This window comes from Eretmochelys imbricata, chromosome 2 (genome assembly GCF_965152235.1).
Source record: "Eretmochelys imbricata isolate rEreImb1 chromosome 2, rEreImb1.hap1, whole genome shotgun sequence".
In the NCBI taxonomy this organism is placed as follows: Eukaryota; Metazoa; Chordata; order Testudines; family Cheloniidae; genus Eretmochelys; species Eretmochelys imbricata.
In genome coordinates, this window is record NC_135573.1 from 239,472,692 (window position 1) to 239,493,005 (window position 20,314).

General features: G+C 38.8%; 1 protein-coding gene across 4 annotated transcripts in view; it reads left to right on the plus strand.

Moving 5' to 3' along the window:
• The window catches only part of ZEB1 (zinc finger E-box binding homeobox 1), a 214,527-nt gene extending 201,773 nt beyond the window's left edge, over positions 1-12,754 (plus strand). For all 4 annotated transcript variants that reach the window (XM_077808272.1, XM_077808274.1, XM_077808273.1 and 1 more), the window contains exons 7-9: positions 1,606-3,416; positions 5,407-5,587; positions 10,286-12,754. In XM_077808272.1, the coding sequence (XP_077664398.1) occupies positions 1,606-3,416; positions 5,407-5,587; positions 10,286-10,812 (2,519 nt within the window). In that variant the 3' untranslated portion in view covers positions 10,813-12,754. The remainder of the gene's footprint in view (positions 1-1,605; positions 3,417-5,406; positions 5,588-10,285) is intronic.
• Positions 12,755-20,314: the final 7,560 nt, after the last annotated feature.

The following is a 20,314-nucleotide window of genomic DNA, read 5'->3' on the forward strand; positions in this document are numbered from 1 at the left end:
CTTGGAGATACTGTAAATTCTGGCCCCAGTACTCAGCTGTGTCCAAAGTGCTTCCAGGGCAATTCAAGAGGCTTTGCAAAAGTGGCTTTAAGCTGAAACAGTTAAGCAAAACTTCAGCTGTAGTGTTAGAGTTCTGGCATGTGTAAAACCAAAGATAGGGAAAGGAATTTGGGGATGTTTTGTTCATGTTATGTGTATGTATACAATTCTTAATTTTAAAAAGTGGACAGCCTTTGCCTTGACCTCTTTACTTGCATGTTGTACCTCTTTCCCTTGTTCTTTGTTGTACACCTTTCCTCTATCCTTTGCTTGTTTACCTTTTTCAATTATATCCTCTTTCTATGTGTTTGTAGAACATTTAGCGTGTTGTGGCCACTACTGGAAACAAGTAATTTACAATAATAGTAATAAATATGACAGCTACCCACCTTACTGTGCCTGTGTATACCACCATACAAGGGTAATAGCAATAAAATACTGCCCTAAGCAAAGAAGACAATCGTACCCAAGATTTTTGTAGATTGTCATCTCAGCAGTCAGTGTTTCATTCTGTATGAAATTCTAAAGGTTAATTTTGGTCATTAAAAAAAATCCTCAATTTCTCCCCTCCCCCTCTTCTTTACCGATTGAGGACAGACAGAAAAGAAGTAGAAATGAAGGTTTCACATTATCCTTTCCTACTGCTTTGCCATCTGAATCAGAGAAGCAGCGTTTAAGAAAGCTCTGTTTTTTCCCATCCGAGTGCATGTTCTGTGCCTCGCTTTTGATTCTTCTCCCAACTAACAACACCTGTGTCTCATCTCCTTACTTTCAATGGTGACTCTGTTGGTGGAAGAGCCTGTGCTGGCACTCATCTCTCCCTGCAAAGAGGCAGATCTACCAGCTATTCTCTTCCTCAGCAGCAGAGCTATGTTAAGAAGTCAGTGCTACCACTGGGCTTGACCACCAAGCTGGCTAGCTTGTAAGGAAGCTTTACAACTGATGTTCATCTCTGACATCAGATCACATGCATGTCTTCTGTGTGTGCCCAATTTCCCTTTACTCTGGTGTATCTATTTGGCTGATTACAGTTATGGGTAGATAGGTGGCTAGTTAGTGTTTGTGTATGTGTGCTTACGCCACTAAAAAAAATTATAGGATTTTACATCACCATTTATTTTATTTAATCCACTTATTTTCTTTGGATTTATTGTTGTTTTAGTCTCCTGCTTTATCACTTTCTAAAGTACTTTATATTAGCTACTATGGAAACAAAGTTATTGTTTGGGTGGAGTTTAATGAAGTCTACAATATAATATAAAGCCAATTTATATGTTGGGTTTAGACACTTACGCCAAGGTTTAGAAAATGCTAGAATTTATCATGGCCATATGGGGCCTGATCTTTTATTTCTAGTGCACACACAATTTGTATTGAAATTCATGGAAGGAATGCCTGATCAGGCGCAAAGGTGGCACAATTATCTATATTGTTTAATTGAATATGAAGTTTTTGTTGTCAGAGTCATGTCTGGGACCGTTTGAGAGGAGAGAGATTGTTTTCCCATTATTTTAGTATAATGGAGATGCACTGTAGCCTAATCAACTCTCATTTGTCTTTGTTTAGGAGAGAAGCCATATGAGTGCCCAAACTGCAAGAAGCGTTTTTCCCATTCTGGTTCATATAGCTCACACATAAGCAGCAAGAAATGTATTGGTTTGATGCCTGTGAATGGTCGAGCACGGTCAGGGCTCAAGACGTCTCAGTGCTCCTCCCCTTCCCTTTCCGCATCACCAGGTATCCCAGCGAGACCACAGATACGGCAAAAATTAGAAAACAAGCCCTTACAAGAACAACTTCCCATTAACCAAATTAAAACTGAACCTGTGGATTATGAATTCAAGCCCATAGTTGTTGCTTCAGGAATCAACTGTTCAACCCCTTTGCAAAATGGGGTTTTTAGTGGTGGTAGCCCATTACAGGCAACCAGTTCTCCTCAGGGTGTGGTGCAAGCTGTTGTTCTACCAACAGTAGGTCTGGTATCTCCCATAAGCATCAACTTAAGTGACATTCAAAATGTACTTAAAGTGGCAGTAGATGGTAATGTAATAAGGCAAGTATTGGAAAACAGTCATACTAATCTTGCATCCAAAGAACAAGAAACAATCAACACTGCATCCATACAACAAGCCGGTCATTCCCTCATTTCAGCTATCAGTCTTCCTTTGGTTGATCAAGATGGGACAACCAAAATTATAATCAATTACAGTTTGGAGCAACCTAGTCAACTTCAGGTTGTTCCACAAAATCTGAAAAAAGAAAATTCTGTTCCCACAAACAGTTGCAAAAGTGAAAAATTACCAGAAGATCTTACGGTGAAGTCTGAGAAAGATAAGAACTTTGAAGGAGAGATCAATGATAGCACTTGCCTTCTTTGTGATGACTGTCCAGGAGATCTTAATGCACTTCAAGAATTAAAGCACTATGACCCAAAAAATCCCACTCAGCTTCCTCAGCTCAGTGAAACAGAAGCTGAGAAGTCTGAATCCCCTGTTCTGTCAGAAACAGGGGAGAGCAATTTATCTCCTGGTCAGCCACCTTTAAAAAATCTTTTATCTCTTCTAAAAGCATATTATGCATTAAATGCACAACCAAGTGCAGAAGAGCTCTCAAAAATTGCTGATTCAGTAAACCTACCACTGGATGTGGTAAAAAAGTGGTTTGAAAAAATGCAAGCTGGGCAAATTTCTGTACAGTCTTCTGGACCATCTTCTCCTGAACAGGGCAAACTAAGTAATCCTACAGATAATGATGATCAAGCAGGACCTACAAATCCAAGTGAACCCCACAACAACACAAGTAATTCACAAAACTCCCTCAAGATAATTAAGGCTCAGACTTTATCAGTGGGATTGACCCTGAATGGTTCACGAAGTAACACGCCATCCCCATCACCACTAAACCTCTCTTCATCCAGAAATTCACAGGGTTATGTGTACACAACAGAGGATGTACCAGAAGAGCCACAAATAGAACCTCTTGACCTTTCACTACCAAAGCAACATGGAGAAATATTGGAAAGATCTACCATAACTAGTGTTTACCAGAACAGTGTTTATTCTGTCCAAGAAGAACCTTTGAACTTGACTTGTGCAAAAAAAGAACCACAAAAGGACAGCAGTATTACAGACTCTGATCCTGTTGTAAATGTAATCCCACCAAGTGCCAACCCCATAAATATTGCTATACCTGCAGTCACTGCCCAGTTACCTACAATTGTTGCCATTGCTGACCAGAACAGTGTTCCATGCTTAAGAGCTCTAGCTGCCAATAAGCAAACCATTCTGATTCCACGGGTGGCTTATACATATTCAACTACGGTTAGCCCTGCAGTTCAAGAAACACCGCCAAAACAGACCCAACCTAATGGAAATCAGGTACCTAAGCCTGTGTGTATTCTTGTACGTACTATATGTAGAGGTGTGGCATAATTCAGGTCATTATTTTTACCAAACTAAAACACTTTAATGGTAAAAGAAAAAAAGCCAGAATTGGTTAAAATAGTGTTTAAATTGTTGATAATATTTATTTTGGTTACATCCTAATAAGTGGGTGATGGAAGTTATTGTAACATTTATTCCTTTGAAGCCAAGCTGGTACACAGTCGGGCAACATACAGGAACTAATCGTTGTGTCAGATTTTCAGGACCAGTTTTCAATCCAAATAATAGATATATTATCTACTTATGAATTCCAGTACCACTGGTTAAAAAGCAATGTAACCAGATTCATATATTTTGCTGGCTCACTGTCCCCTCCAAAAAAATAAAAAAGGCTGTGTGGGACGTCTTGACCCTCCTATTTTGCCCTTCCTGTCGGCTCCCAGCCAGTACTATCTTGATCTGGTGGGTAACTGAACTCTTCCTGTACCATAATGTAACTTTAAACAACATTAAAATGAAACTTTCATTGAAAATTGGGCAAGTGCTTGTCCCTTGCATGTGTTGTTTATGTACACTGCTCTGTTTCTACTTCAATATATGTCTCTGTGATCAGAGTCGATCCCACTGATAGTTGTACATAAATTATTAAGGTAGGAGCAGAGAAGAATTAAAAAAAAGATACATGCAAAGGATAAGATCTTTTCCTGGTTGACTCCTTGTAAGTTGGTGATGGAAGTTAATGTAAACTCTTTCCTGTACAATTGAAACTGGTCAGCCTGGGTTTGGACAGACACAAGGTATGTGTGTGTTTGTTATATATTACGCTCATGCATACTGAGGTAGCTAATACATATTTTATTTGGATTTGAAAACTGATGCCAAAAATCTAATACAGTTTTTGTGGGTTTTGTGACTTGCTCATACCATTAAAATATGCTTTTATGCTTCTTGAGAGTGAATTTAGCAGATGAATCATCTGGGGCTACAGTTACAGTATTATGGTATTATAGGTACAGTTTTTGTTCATGGAATATTAGCATTCCCTGGCTAGCTACTTTAGGTTACATTTGTAACAGAATTATGGGAAGGAAAGTAGCCAGTTTTACAGAATTGAACACTAATGTTAGCATAATTTTAATTTCCATAAAACTGGTGAAACATTTAGATGCAGACAGTATACCTTAATGTAAAATACTGTTAGAAACGTCCTTGGTCTTCCACATTCCCAATGCCCTTTTATGTACCTTTTCATTCTATAATCTCATTTCCCTCCCTTATCCAGCTCTTACTTCAGGCGTGGCCAACCTGTGGCTCCGGAGCCGCATGTGGCTCTTCACAGGTTAATATGCGGCTCCTTACCTAGGCACGGATTCCGGGGCTGGAACTATAGATGCTAACTTTCCAATGTGCTGGGGGGTGCTCACTGCTCAACCCCCTGGCTCTGCCCCAAGCCCTGCCCCCACTCCACCCATTCCCCCAAGACCCCTGCTCCTTCGCCTGCAGACATGCGAAGGAGCAGATTGCAGGTGGAGTGGAGAGTAGGTGCTGATTGGTGAGAGCTGCCAGCAGGCAGGAGGCGCTGGGGAGTGGATGAGGGGCTGCTGACGTATTACTGTGGCTCTTTGGCAATGTATATGGTAAATTCTGTCTCCTTCTCAGGCTCAGGTTGGCCACCCCTGTCTTACTTGGTGTGTCAGTGCTCCTCTGAAGCTTGGCCTGAAGCCAAATCTTGAAACTCAAACATTGCAACTCTGTTAAGTACTGGTTTTCTAGGCCTTCTAGTTGTAATAGATCGGGAATGTTAGTGTCACAAAGAGAGAGTCTTTTCTTGGCTATGTAAATGTTAGAATTAAACAACATTGTTTGTCAATTTATTGAAATTAAGTGAAATTACAACTAAAATTCCAGAATATGATTTATAATCTCGCTTACTGTGTCCATGGAATTTGTACAAGGTTTGATATTTTTTTTGTAATTTTCTTAGGATGAAAGGCAAGATACTAGCTCAGAAGGAGTCTCAAATGTGGAAGATCAAAATGATTCTGATTCAACACCACCCAAAAAGAAGATGAGAAAGACAGAAAATGGGATGTATGCTTGTGATTTATGTGACAAAATATTCCAGAAGAGCAGTTCACTGTTGAGACATAAGTATGAACACACAGGTATGTAGTAGTAAATATAGTTTTTAAAATAGTTTTCTTATTTTAATTCTGATTGGATTCCATGCTTCAAAAAGAACATATAATATGCCCATGGTTGAAGGGTGGAGGAGAAAATAATAACTTTTTTCATCATCATGGCTCAATGCATACCTTTTTCAGTAAACCTACATTTTTTATGTTCAATTTTCATTGCAATTCCAGGATGATGTTATATTTTTAGGGATTAATACAAACACATTAAGTGATCAAGTATCTCTTCTCCAGCTGGGTCATGGTCATGATTATCCGACAGCTCCTCTAATCAGGGATTCATTTTCCACCTTCTAGCTCATACTGCTGTTTTCATAATTATTATTTACTTACAAAGCACCTTATACGTGTGGGACGCTTTACATACAACTAAGAGACAAAGTCCCTGCCCCCAGGCATTTTACAGTCTAAGAGTCTAATCTAAAATCACTTGGAAATCAGTGGGAGTCTTCAATGAGCTTTGAATCTTTCCCAAAAAGAATAGTGTTACAGTCTTAAGTTTTTTCATTTTTATTCTCTGCGTTTCTCCTTTCAACTCAGGTTCTGGCTTTTTTGGTCATTTATTACATTCCTTTACTTTAGTTTTTGCTATCTTGTGTATTAAAGACGTGTTTTGATATGTGTATCTTCATATGCCTCTTTCTTTTTTATTGACTAGATCTCTGTATTATTTCTCTGTTTATCTGCATTACTCTTTTTTTAAATCTCTATCAGGTTTGGTTCTTAATGGTGTATTGTCTATTAATTCTGTTAATTTTCTTTTCAGTCTTTCCCATTCAGGTCAATTTTTCAGAGTGTGTTTCTCAACAAAATTTGTATTTTTCCCAGCTTTGCTTTCCTAAAGTTTAGTGTATTAGTTTCTCCTCTTTTAGAACACACTAGTTCTTTCTATTTTACTTTTTAATTAAGTATAGAGCTCAGGAAAAGTGCCTGTTTGACAGTACTAGACATAGAAGTCATTTCTCTTCTGTGTACTGTGATCAGAAAACTACCATTTGTCTGCATCTTTCATATCAAGGCTAGGCTTATACAAACTTGTTTTGCCTCATTTCTACCCTATTTAATTGTGAGTTTTGAATGCTGAAACCAAACTAACGTTACTGGGTTCTCTTGTATTAATTTAGATGGAATATATGGGCCCAAAGAGTCAAAGGTGTTAACATGACCCTGAAACTGCAGTATTAAAAAGTTTTAAAGAAGTGTTGGGGTACAGAGACCTCAGCTGGTTTAGTCCCATGGCAAACACCATTACAAATCATTTACACTTTTATTAAAGATACAGAAAAAGAAGAAAAACAGTTAAAGCATTTGAAATGTAAAGAAATAAGTAAGGTTTTCATTTTAACCACATCCCTCTTTCCCTTTAGCTGGGGAGAGTCTTTAAAAGTGTGGGGGGGAATAACTTGAGTCTCTTAGATAGTATCAAAGATGATGATAAATGTCCTTTTTGGAAGAGGGAAGTTAGTTGGAATGGGCTGGAGCGGTTGTTACTGTTTTTGTTGTTGAAGTCCAATTCCATTTCCTAGAAGACAAAACAAGAGATACACGGAGAGAGAGAGAGAGCGAAAAGAGGAGAAAGAAAAGAACAGGGAAGATAGAAAGCACAACTTCTGTTTCTGGTATTGCCTTTCACTTGCATCCTCATTGCTAGAAAAACACAGGCACAGCTCACGCTCTTATCTGCCACTCTGAGATCTGGCAAACTCGTACCAGCATTGGGTTGTTTCGGGGACATTGCCTTTAGCTTTTTGCTCAGAGGCTTTCAGCAGTGTTGCAAAATATACATTCTTGGCTGGTTGAATCAGATTCTTGTTAGATAGAATGCAAAAGGGGAAGGAGAAGAAGTAAGGTGGGGAAGGAAAAAGGACACACTGGGGAAAGGCGTGACAAAGTCTCACATATCAGGTTGTGTTTGGGATTCATCAGAGCCAGTGAGTGGAGGTGGAGTCCTTTTATGGCTTGGTCTGGTCAGGACATCTCTTGGGATTAGGACAACCAAGACACAATGATTTTACAGTGGATCCCAGGAGACAGTGCAGGTGGCAGCTATGATGGTGAAGCTCGCTTCTTCCCCTCCTTTCAGTCAGCAATTGTCTCCCTTCACTTTCTCTCAGTCTCCTTTATTTTAAGGACCCCAAAAGGGACTGATGGGCAGAATACTCCATCCTCTCATTATTTTGTCCACCAATAGGCCTAATTTCAGACACACCAATTTTGGTTCATTAATTTCTGATCTCACACTGTTCTTGTTTACTAAGTATGATCTTGATCAGTTTTGTTTAGACTAATTCAGTCTTCTTTTCTTTTCTGGTTTTATTTTTTACCTTTTCCCATCAAATTACGTTGTTATAGCTTATTGTAACATTTTATGAACTTTCATTCACTTTTCACAGTTGAGCTCACAATTAGGGTAAGTTTATAGGCCCAGTAGTCACAACAGTTTGTTATGTCTAGAAGAGACATTAAAAATAGCAGAGAGGGGACAAAGAAAAAAATCTGAAAACTGGAGCAGAGAGAAGACTGAGGGATAAACAAATACAGAGAGACTGAGCTGGGAGTAGGAGAGAGATTTTTCTAATGACTTTGTAGGAACAGAATAAACACTTGTGCCAATCTGTTTTTGTGGGGGGTGGGGGGTGAAGATCTTTCTTCTCCTCTCTTCTTAATACGAAGTGAGCAAAAATATTTTAAGTGAGTTATGAGTGGAAAAAATGGGATTAAAATCCAAGTTAAAAATGGATTTGAATTTGAACTAATCTTATAACCAAAAAACGTTTCATGAAATTCACCATCATTAATTGGGACCCTATTCCTCTTATCCCACCTGATTGTGGGATGTTCATTCACTAAAAGTAGCACCCAGGAGCCACTCTATCAACTTCCTACATTCTGTTAGACTTTGGCAAATGGCTTTCAAGACGGCCATCCTTGTGTTCTCAAATTATTCAGTTTATGTAGAAATTCAAGAAATTCAATTCACACAGTTCAACAAAGGAGTTAAATGGATGTAAGCATGTGATTAAATCAGTGAGACTCAAGCACGTGCTTAAAGTTAAGCACATTAATTCCTTTGCCAAATTGGGGCCTGAGCATGCAGTGGACGATGGTGCTGAGTCTGCCCTTTGTTAGAATGGGAAAATAGGGTTAATAAGTTTTGCAATTTTCGAATGTCTTTTATCATCTTTTTTGGAATAAGGTTTTAGTTATCAATGTGGATCTTCATAGTTCCATTGAGTTAGCTATACAACTAGCCTAGAGTTGGTCTCTACAGACCTGTCTCCATTCTCATCCTGTGATGAGCAAGGCATACAGTCTCCTGATAGTTTCATCACAAAAGGAAGACTGGTTCACTGAGTGCAGAAAATAAGTCATTATACACAAGCCTCTGACCTTGTGATATATGTCATATTCACTCAGAACTTTGGATGGGTTAATTTAAATTTATTATTATTTTGATTTGTTAAATCCTACTTTCAGCCTAGAATTTAGGCTGAAAATTCAGTGGGAAATGGGATAAGTCCAAAGCAGACTGCAAAGCATTACAAAGGAATCTCACAAAACTGGGTGACTGGACAACAAAATGGCAGATGAAATTCAGTGTTGATAAATGCAAAGTAATGCATATTGGAAAACATAATCCCAACTATATATAGAATGATGGGGTCTAAATTCACTGCTACACGCAAGTAAGAGGTATTGAAGTCAGCGTGGATAGTTCAAAAAACCCAACAATTTTAGGAAACATTAGGAAAGGGATAGATAATAAGATAGAAAATATCATAATGCCACTATATAAATCCATGGTATGCCCACATCTTGAATACTGCATGCACATCTGATGGCCCCATCTCAAAAAAGATATTAAAATTGGAAAAGGTACAGAGAAGGACAACAGAAATCATTAGGGGTATGGAATAGCTTCCATATGAGGAGAGATTAAAAAGACGTGAACTTTTCAGCTTGGAAAAGAAACAACAAAGAGGGTATATAATAGAGGTCTATAAAATCTCGACTGGTGTGAAGAAAGTGAATAAGGAAGTGTTATTTACTCCTTCACATAACACAAGAACTTGGGGTCACCCAATTAAATTAAAAGGCTTCAAGTTTAAAACAATCAAAAGGAGGTACTTCTTCACACAACACACAGTCGACCCGTGGAACTCGTCACCAGGGGATGTTATGAAGGCCAAAACTATAACAGGGTTCAAAAAAGAACTAGATAAGTTCATGGTGGATAGGTCCATCAACAGCTTTTAGCCAGGATGGTCAGGCTAAAACACCACATTCAGAGTGTCCCTAGCCTCAGTTAGCCAGAAGCTGGGAGTTGAAGACGGGATGAATCACTTGATGATTACCTGTTCTGTTCATTCCTTCTGAAGCACCTGGCATTGGCCACTGTTGGAAGACAAGATACTGGGCTAGATGGACCATTGATCCGACCCAGTATGGCCGTTCTTATGTTATGATCTTAGGCTCCTTTGAAAATCCCAACAACCCTGAGAAAAGAACACCTTCTTAAATAAATCTCCCAACAGTTGTACCAAAATCCAAATGTGAAACCGCTGCTTTTCAACAAATAGCCTCCACGAACCATAGATGATATGGAAACCAGTAATAACAATTAAACTGTGGAAACTAAAGTTACAAATATTTGCTTATTATTTTTAGGTAAAAGACCTCATGAGTGTGGAATCTGTAAAAAGGCATTTAAACACAAACACCATTTGATTGAACACATGCGACTGCATTCTGGAGAAAAGCCCTATCAATGTGACAAATGTGGAAAGCGTTTTTCACACTCTGGGTCTTATTCTCAGCACATGAATCATCGCTACTCCTATTGCAAAAGAGAAGCAGAAGAGCGTGATAGCACAGAACAGGAAGAGACAGGACAAGAAGTCCTAAATAATGAGCATGCTGGTGCCAGAGCATCTCCATCGCAGATCGACTCAGATGAGAGAGAAAGTTTAACGAGGGAAGAAGAGGAAGACAGTGAAAAAGAGGAAGAGGAAGACAAAGAGATGGAAGAACTTCAGGAAGAAAAAGAATGTGAAAAACTACAAGAAGTAGAGGAGGAAGAAAGGAAAATTGAAGGTAACATGAAGAATGAAGAAGCTGTAAATCACGTGAGCAATGTAGAACAAGAAGCTATACAGAATGATGAGCGGGTGTCAGAAAAAACAAACAAAGCTTAACTGATAGGTTTTTTTTCCTATAAGGAAAACAACTAATTGGTAATGAAGTTTGTTCTATACTATATATGCTTAACATAGAAACACAGTAGTCTGCATACTGTGATTTCTGTTCACTACTGTGTAAAAAAATAAAATAAAAAAATTATAGTAAAAGAAGAAAATGAGAAAAAAAAAGAAATCCAGGTGTGCCTGAACCTCAAACCTAGTAATTTTTCATGCAGTTTTCAAAGTTAGGAACAAGTTTGTAACATGAAGCAGATTAGAAAAATACAATGACTCTGGAAGCAAAGATTTAACAGGTTGTAGGAAACCTGATTTATTAGACAAGCATCTGGCATCATTTGTTTTATCAGTATTAATTTTCATTCTTATGTCGATTAATTTTAAGCTATACAATTGGGAGAGATTTATATGATTTTTTTTTTTATCCGGAAAACATTTGCTAAATCCGCTTCAGTATTTTATTATGTTTAGAAAATGTGAGAACTTCTGCACTACAGAATTCCCTTTCGCAGAAAAGTATAATGCAGTTCCAAACAGTGCTAGACTACCTTTGTAAATTCAACCTAGAAGGTAGCAATTATAACATTAGATGTTGTAGTAGAGCATATTATCATTTAAAGTGTATTGTTAGCCTTAAGAAAGCAGCTGATAGAAGAACTGAAGTTTCTTACTCATGTGGTTAAAAATGTAGTTGAAAAGATTGTTGTTGAGTTCTGATTGCAGGGACTAACAGTGTTAATACTGGTAAGGACAGCAAAGTCGTCAAAAATCAGTGTTTGTAATTGTGTTTTGAGTATGTAGTAACAATATGAAGGATATGATATGAAGCTTTGTATCTCCTTTGGCCTTATGCAAGACCTGTGTGCTGTAAGTGCCATTTATCAGTATTTTAAAGGCTCTGACCAGCCTTTATTTAATGTGTGGCCTACAATAACTAGCATTTGTTAATTTGTATCAAACTTCTAAACTAAATCATGCGGGGGGGAGGGGTAGGAAACACTCAACCATCCAAAAAGTAAGAACACTGGTACATTTCATTATTTAATTCTTCAGTATTATGTTTGGTTGATATCTAATTTGCAGAATTTCTCTACAATAATTACAAGGGAAAATTTCTAATCTGCTTTATTGGTTTACTTTAATTTCAGACACATACATGACATGTTATCTGGCTCATAAGTGTTTCCAAATGTTAGTTATTATGGACCCCATTTATTAACAATGTTAGCTGATTTTTACCTATCAGTATTATTTTATTTCTTTTAGTTTATAGATCTGTGCAACATTTTGTACTGTATGTCTTCAAACCTGGCAGTATTAATACCCTTCTTACTGACATATGTACCTTTTTAGTTTTAGAAAACTTTTATATTTATGTGTCTTATTTTTATATTTCTTTATTTATTACACAGTGTAGTGTATAATACTGTAGTTTGTATTAATACAATAATATATTTTAGTATGAAAATTTGGAAAGTTGATAAGATTTAAAGTAGAGATGCAATTGGTTCTCTTGCATTGAGATTTGATTTAACAGTGTTATGTTAACATTTATACTTGCCTTGGACTGTAGAACAGAAGAATTAAAATGGGAATGTATTAATTTTACAGTTGCAATCCATTCATTTTACCTTTACCCAGTTTTTAATATAAAGCTCTTACATTTTGAAATTCACTGTGTGACTAATAGCATGATGCTCTGCAGTTTTATTAAGAGATTAGCCTAACCATAAAACTCTCATTTCCTTAGGAAGCCAAATTAGAATAATCTTATAAACAGTGTTGGGAACAATGTTTAACATTTTTTGTGCCAATTTGTTCCTGTATTCATGTATGTAAGTTACAAATCTGAATCTTCATTTTTAAGTTCCTTGTTACATCATGGTCATTTTCTAGTTTTTTACCAGGCTCCCCATCTCACAATAAAATGCGTCAACAAGCCTGACTTACTGTCGTTATTCCAATAATATAAAATGATTATGTTTTGAATTATTTTTATGAGATGTCAGGCGGACTTCACTTTTTGCTTGGATACAGATACTCCACTTGAGCTGTGTGTTGGTAACAAATGAATAAGAGCAAGGCATAGGGATAGCTGTTTTGGTGGTTCACTGGCTTCTATAAAGATCAGTACACCAAAGATTTTGGTTTCAGAACAAAACCACGTGTTTTCTTGGATTTTTGTTGCTTTTGGATCTGTATTGTATATTTTTAAAAGATATATCTCATTAACACTTATTTTAAAGAAAATAGTTCTGTGAGTGTTTTCTTGATTTAGCAATAGGTTCAAGTATATATTGCTGTTGGACTTCCTAAAAATATCGAACAGACATCTCTGATACAGAAAGCCACTAATGTAAAATTAAGGTTTTAAAAAAAATTACACCTAAATTTACATTAGAAACTGTAAGAAACTCATATCTTTACATTGCATATACTGAAAAGAAATGTAAAAGAATATAAAGAAATGTACTGTAAACACACACCATTTACAAACAACATTCTGCTGTCTTAATGATCCCTAAATAGCATTTTGATGTTAAGGCCATGCATCTTTTGCTTTACATTCGAATGAAGTGTTTTGAAACACTTTAAATCCTATTCTAGCATGACTCTCCACCATTAATACATATAGAGGATTGTTCCTATGTAACTATAAGATAGCTAGCACTTTGGCTGTATTTCATCACATAATATACCAAATATTGCAAGGTTTAAGTGGAGTAAACTGACCACTAAACAGTATGCACCTCTTTGAGAAAAACCTAAAATTGATTGATTTACAATGATGAAGAAAGATACATTGGCTTTTAATTAACATCTTTGGATTATAACAGGAATTGTGCAGGAGGCTTATGACTTCTCTCAGAGAAAACTGAATCTGTGTCTAAAGATCCTTTAAAGGCATAGGTAACGATGCCCCTCTTAAAGCCCATTTCAGAACAGGCATTTCAGCACCTCCACAATTAAGGATGATTTCTACTTCTCTTATCTATATTAATAAACCCAGTGAGACATTTGTTGGAGATGTGGGGGGAAGAATACTTGCTTTTGCACTGTAAAAATGAAACAAAGGATTTGAGCAAATCAGGAAGTCTCTGTTATCTGCCGTTACACGTGATAAAGATTCAGTTATCATATAAATCCCAGTTGCATGTGAAAGGCCAAAAGCTTTCAGTTCTAGAACCTCAAATGAAGCAAGAGAAAACTATGCTCAGATAGAAAACAGGTTCTGAGTAATTTGGAATCAGGAAATTCCATGACCTTCTATGAGGAGATTTATATTGATTACAGATTTAAACCCTGTGTTAAAATTCTGAAGCCAAAAACAAGAATATCAGCTTTAGCACCTGTTAAATTTCAGAGATGGGCTCTGATGCTCCTGGCTTATTGTTTTGACATCATGTATTGTCCATCTGAGGAACTCAGATGCATTACAGTAACTCTGATGCATTATCCTAAATGCAATTAGAGGAGTAAAATCAATTGCAACAAGGTGGAACTCTGGAGACCTGGATTGTATTCCACGCTATGTCACCAAGTTCCTACGTGACCATAGACAAGTCAGTTAAACTCTCTGGACCTCAGTTTTTACAATAGTAAGATGGGGATCATACTTATTGGTATATATTTCACAGGGGTGCTGAGAGTTTAATTTTATGAATGTGTATGTAAAATATTTTAGATCCAAAGATGGGAGACACTGTGTAACTATAAACCATTATTTATTGATAATTTCCTTTTTGGAAGAACTTTCTATTACTCCAAGGGAAATTACAGTGAAGACTGAAAAAGAATCTATCATAAAGGGGAGAAAAAGATAAAACTGCATACAGTATTTTCAGAATCTCATGAAAGCAACACTCTCTAATAGTTAGTATGAAAGCTGTCCAGCAATAAAGGCCCATCTTGCAAATCTTATGTGACTAAACTGTACTCACCCAAGATCCATTGTCTACTCAGCGAGTAACATTTGCAATATTAGGTGCCATGATTGACTCAGGATATAGAGCTTGTGAATGCACAATGTGATGTATGCACACAGACCCATGCTCTGCCACTACATGAAGCTGCTATCCTTGGATTTGGCTCAGAACCCATTGAAGAGAATTCTTTTTGACTTTACAGACTGATTAAGGACTGTTTTAAAATGCCATCTTAGAACAATATTGTCTTCTCCTGAGACAGCAAGTGGCAAAGCAATTACAGGAAAAATCAGACTGACAGAAAAATGTAAAAGTAAAAGGGTATAAGCTCTGAATATATATTTTCTCTCCTAAACAGGTGTTAGTCAGAGATTACAGGGGAAGAGAGAACTAAAAGTGGAATAAAGGTTTACTGAAAGGGAGCTTTATCCTATGATCTGTGTTGTGTTTATAAATGGAAAAGTGATCCAGGTGAGTCAGTCTCAGTAAGGTCACAGACTATTGTCTGTGCCTGTTTCTCCCTTAAACTCTGCAGCCATGAGATGGCTCGGCCATCCTGCCCCATGATGCGGGGGAACACCGCCAGTCCAGATCAAAAGAAAAGGTAAGGCTCGTTTAGAGGCACTATGGCTCAATGGGATAATGATACTTACCTCCTTAATAAAGTATTTTGAGATATACGGAAGAAAAGTGCTATAGAAGAGCTAAGTATTATTGTTACATATTATTATTTTATTATTGGGGTATAGGAGAAAGCAGGGTCTTCTGGGATCAAAGATTCAGAGAGAGCAGGAGTAGAGCTCTGAAATGGAAAACAGGAGAAGAGCAGGAAAGATCCTGATGCAGAAATAACTGCTTGATTTCTTCATCATCATCTCCCAATGTATGCATATTGTGCATGTCTTTATTGTATGCAATATGCTGTGATGTTTTGATGCAATTTTTACATTTGTAATTATGTGAAACAGCTGTTTCATTTCTGACTTTAATCGTAATATTAATAAATTGAATATTGGAACTAAACATGAAATGTGCATAAGCATGAACACTTTTGATGGCAGGTGTGGGGGTTGGCCCTGTAGTTATGTTTACATTGCAATCAAGGTGTGATTCCAGAGGCTTCATTGCTATTGGTACCCAAGCTAACTAGATTAAAGCTAGTTCAGGTATGTCTACATGTGCGCAATCACATACCTTGATTTTGGATCTTTTAGTTTGTCAGCTTTCCAGGACAGGAACTGTCCTCATTTTGTGTCCTGAAAAGTGCTGAGTGAATTTTTGGCATTTAAATAATGAGGTGCTTTACATAATGTGTATTTAACCTAGGGACTTGGGGGTAAATGAGTTTTGAAATGCATGTACATGAACTAAGCTTGGCTCCTTGTAAATTTCTGATTTTCTTTTACCTAGAAATGAATGGGAAGGGTTTAGTTAATTTATTGTTACAATTAATATTCTAGCTTGCACTTGTAGCAAGGGGCTTAATCCTACATTCCTTGGACACTGGCAGAATGCAGAATTGGGCTGTAAGAAAGGAGAGACCTGTGTGTAGAAGGGTGCCGAGGAGAAGCATACTAACTTTTTAGATGCTTAGACTGCTGTATGCATCTTTCATTCTTTGGAATCTCTTTTTATGCCAAATCCTATGTGACTGACTGCACATCATCTCCTTGAAGCTCTTGACTTCAGTAGGTCCATATATGTGAGTCAGGCTAACAGGATTTTCCCTGTTGTGTTTAATAATATCCAGATGAATATTTTTTCTTTCAGTATTAAAAAATACACTTTGATATTTGAAACAAATTTTTCTGGTGCTGGAGATAAACTCATCTGAAAGTGCTGCCCTGGAAAACAGTGCAAAACTCCAAACATATCACACTGAGGCTAGGTCTACACTTAAAATGCTACAACAACATGGCTGCAGTGCCACATAGCTGTGCCACTGTAGCACTACAGTGTAGTCACTCACTACAGCCATGGGAGGGGTTCTCCTCCCACTGTAGTTAATCTACCACCCTGACAGGCGGTAGCTAGGACTGCAGAAGAATTCTTCCATTGACCTAACAATGTCTACACTGGGGGCTTTGATTGACTTAACTACATCTCTCAGAAGTGTGGATTTTTCATACCCCTGAGAGACAGAGCTATGCCTATGTAATTTTTCATGGTAGCCCAGCCCTGATTTGCAATTAAACAGCTCTTTAAGGCACTAGTTACACAGCAAAAAGATGTGGGGAGTTTTTCAATCAAGTTAGCTCAATTGATTTAGCTTAATTTGATTAAGAACCCTCCTCCTCCTTCACATTCATGTGGACATAGTTTAACACCTTTTAGATTGGTTGGTTGGTCTTTAGATCATATCAGCTGGCTACCTTGTGGCTAACACCTTATAGATTGTTTGAAGTGGTCATGACTACAACATGACCAGCTCAAATGATGTAAAAGGTGTTAAATTGTGGCTGCACAGCTGTTAAGGGGAGTTTACAATCCAGAAAAAGAAGACTCCATTGAGTTAACACACCTTTTCCCCCACGTAGACATGGCCTAAATGTCAAACCCTCGGCCTAGCACACAGCTCAAATAACTGAGCCATGTGGATCCTTTTGGCAGCAGCTAGCAAAGCTGTTTTGTAGCCTGCATCACTATTATTATTGCCATCTGGGACGAGAGGAGGCCAAGTCACTATTCAACTACATTAAAGATTGAGAGTTGACTTGAGTACAGTGATGAGAACCTTCTTGGGGAGAAAATACTGAGAATTAAATAGCTCTTAAATCTACCAGAGAAAGGCACAATAGGAATCAATGGCTGGAAGTGGAAGCCAGACAAATTCAAACTAGAAATAAGGCAGAAATTTGTAATAGTGAGGGTGATTAACCACTGGACCAAACTACCAAAGAAAGTGGTGTATTCTCCATCTCTTCACGTCTTTAAATCAAGACTGGATGCCTTTCTGGAAGACATGCTTTAGCAAAACACTAGTCACTTGTCTAAATATGTGGGTAGCTGGGTGAAATGTAATAGTCCCAGAAACATAGGAGGTCTGACTTGATGACCTGGTAGTGTTGCTAGCTCTTGTGTTTTTTTTCACGAGTGACAGACTTTTGGCTGGGGCTGGAGCCAGTCTTGTGATGACATGAGACACTCCAGCACTCTGGCGAATTTGAGCCCTCTGATGGCTGCCTGCCCCACTTGTTTGTCTCATGAGGCTACCAGTCAGATCTGCTGCTGGTAGAGTTGTCCACCTGGCCTCCTCTCAGCAGCCCAAAACCATTCTTATGGGGAGAGGAGGGAGCTAAAGAGCCCAGGAGTTAAGGGCAGCTCTGTTCACTCCTCTCCTCTCCCCTCCTGTGGGTAATGGGAACAGGATGGCCCCTCTGGTCCTCTCCCCAAACTCCCTGCAGAATCTTGCCAGGGAAGGGGCAGAGAGGGGTGAAGAGCCCTTGACCTGTCCCCCCCTCCTTACTCCCTCAGCCTGGAAAGGAGAGAGGGAACTGTGTTGAAGCATTCCCCCCCCCCCTTTACACCTGGAAGAGGACCAAAGGTGAGGCTGGGTGGTGGGCTGAACTGATATGGGTAGGGACTGAACTAATGCAGAGCCCTGCAACAGGACCCAACTACAAGTGTTAGGGTTGGGTCAGGTCACCTTTAATGATCTTCTCTAGCCTGTGGGGTTGGCATGGTGCAGGGCAACATGTCCTGCTCCAGTTATCCACCATCACCTCACTGCAGAGTGAGTATGCTGATGAGTCGCAGCACCTCCCATGGGCAGGAGGCAGCAGCTGCAGTGCTGACTCAGGTTCCGGGGGGAAGGGTCAGGTCAGACCCGGAAGGGACCTGATAATCTAGTCTCATCTCCTGCATAGCACAGGTCATAGAACTTCCCCAAAATAAATCCTACAGTATATAAGAAAAACATCCAATCTTGATTTAAAATTGTCAGTGATGAAAAATCCACAACAACCATTAGTATGTTGTTCCATTGGTTAATTCATCTCACAGTTAAAAATTAACACCTTATTTCCAGACTGAATTTGTCTAGCTTCAATTTCCAGCCATTGGATCGTGTTATACCTTTCACTGCTAGATCAAAGAGCCCATTATCAAATATATGTTCCTCCTGTAGGTACTTCTAGACTGTAAACAATTGACCCCTTAACCTTCCTTTGTTCAGCTAGATTGAGCTCCTTTTTTGTCACTATAAAGCAGATTTTCTAATCCTTCAATCATGCTCCTCATGGCTCATCTCTGAACCCTCTTCAGTTTTTCAATATCTTCTTGAATTGTGATCACCAGAACTGGACACAGTATTGCAGTAGTGGTTGCACCAGTGCCAAATACAGAGGTAAAATAACCTCTCTGCTCCTACTCAAAATGCCCATTTATGCATCAGCCTTAACATCTGTGAAACGGTGCTGCAGGGTTGGCTGGAAAAGAGGGCTTAGATTTGTGCTCTGCTGCTTCTGCCTATGCAGCTGTTCTCAGCACAGTGCTTTTTGGTGCCAAAAGCAGCATAGTCAGAAGCAGCACAGCACAGAGCAAAGCCCCCTCACTGCCAGCACCAGCCACTTCCTTCAAACCCCACCTGCTCGAGCAAGAAGAACCAACAGGCCTCAGTGTTGGGAAGGCATAGAAGGATAACCCTGCTGTTCCCCCTCTGCAGGAGAGCATGGACCTTTAGGTTGCCCTCCTTGAGGGCAAGCACAACCATCTGGCTCTCCCATCTGACTCCCAGTGTGAGGAGGAGAGAGGAGCAGTGGAACCTAACAGTGGGACTCATCAGAAAGCATGTAGGGCGGGAGCCCCCCTGGCAATCTTTGTGGGGGGAGAGGGAGAGAGACACTCCCTATACACAATGCCCTGTAACCTAGCAGAAAGCACACTAAGCTGCGACCCAAAAGCTCCAATCCCAGTGCTTCCACTGACCACTGTCAATATTCCTATGTCCTTCACAATGCTTATGATAAGCCAAGATTTCATAGCTTGGCAGCAGGGTAGTAGTGGTGATCAAAACGGTGAACAATAACAGAGCTTCTACAAGGTTACTTCATGCAGAGCTGGGAATTGAACCTATGCCTCTAATATAACAGAGCCAAGTGTCTTCTGCTTTCCCACATTGTCTTTTAGAAGGGCCATGACAAATTAGGTCTTTCTGTAATCTACACTATCGCCATTTAGCAGCTGCACCACAGATAGAGGTTTAAGCTGCTGCTACTTCCATGCAAAGAGGGCTGGTTCTTTAGCTCAGATAGAGGCTCAGACATTAACATCTAGAGTTCCGGTTCAGATGAGCCGAAGAAAGATGGTGGTACATTTGGCTATACGGTTTGTAGCCACTAGATTTCAACATAGTCCTAGAACCAAGAAGAGAAACCAAGAATGCTAATGCCCAACATTCCAGTGCTGTCTGTCTCTCAAATACTTGTGTAATAGGTTGGTGATGTGAGTTGTCTCTCCCTGTATGAGCTGGTCCACATAGAGGATAGTAGCATACTGCCCCCCACTTCACCCCCATCCCTGATTACTACTATAGATGAGGTGGAAGAGGTACGTGCTGTGGAACAGAAGTTTAT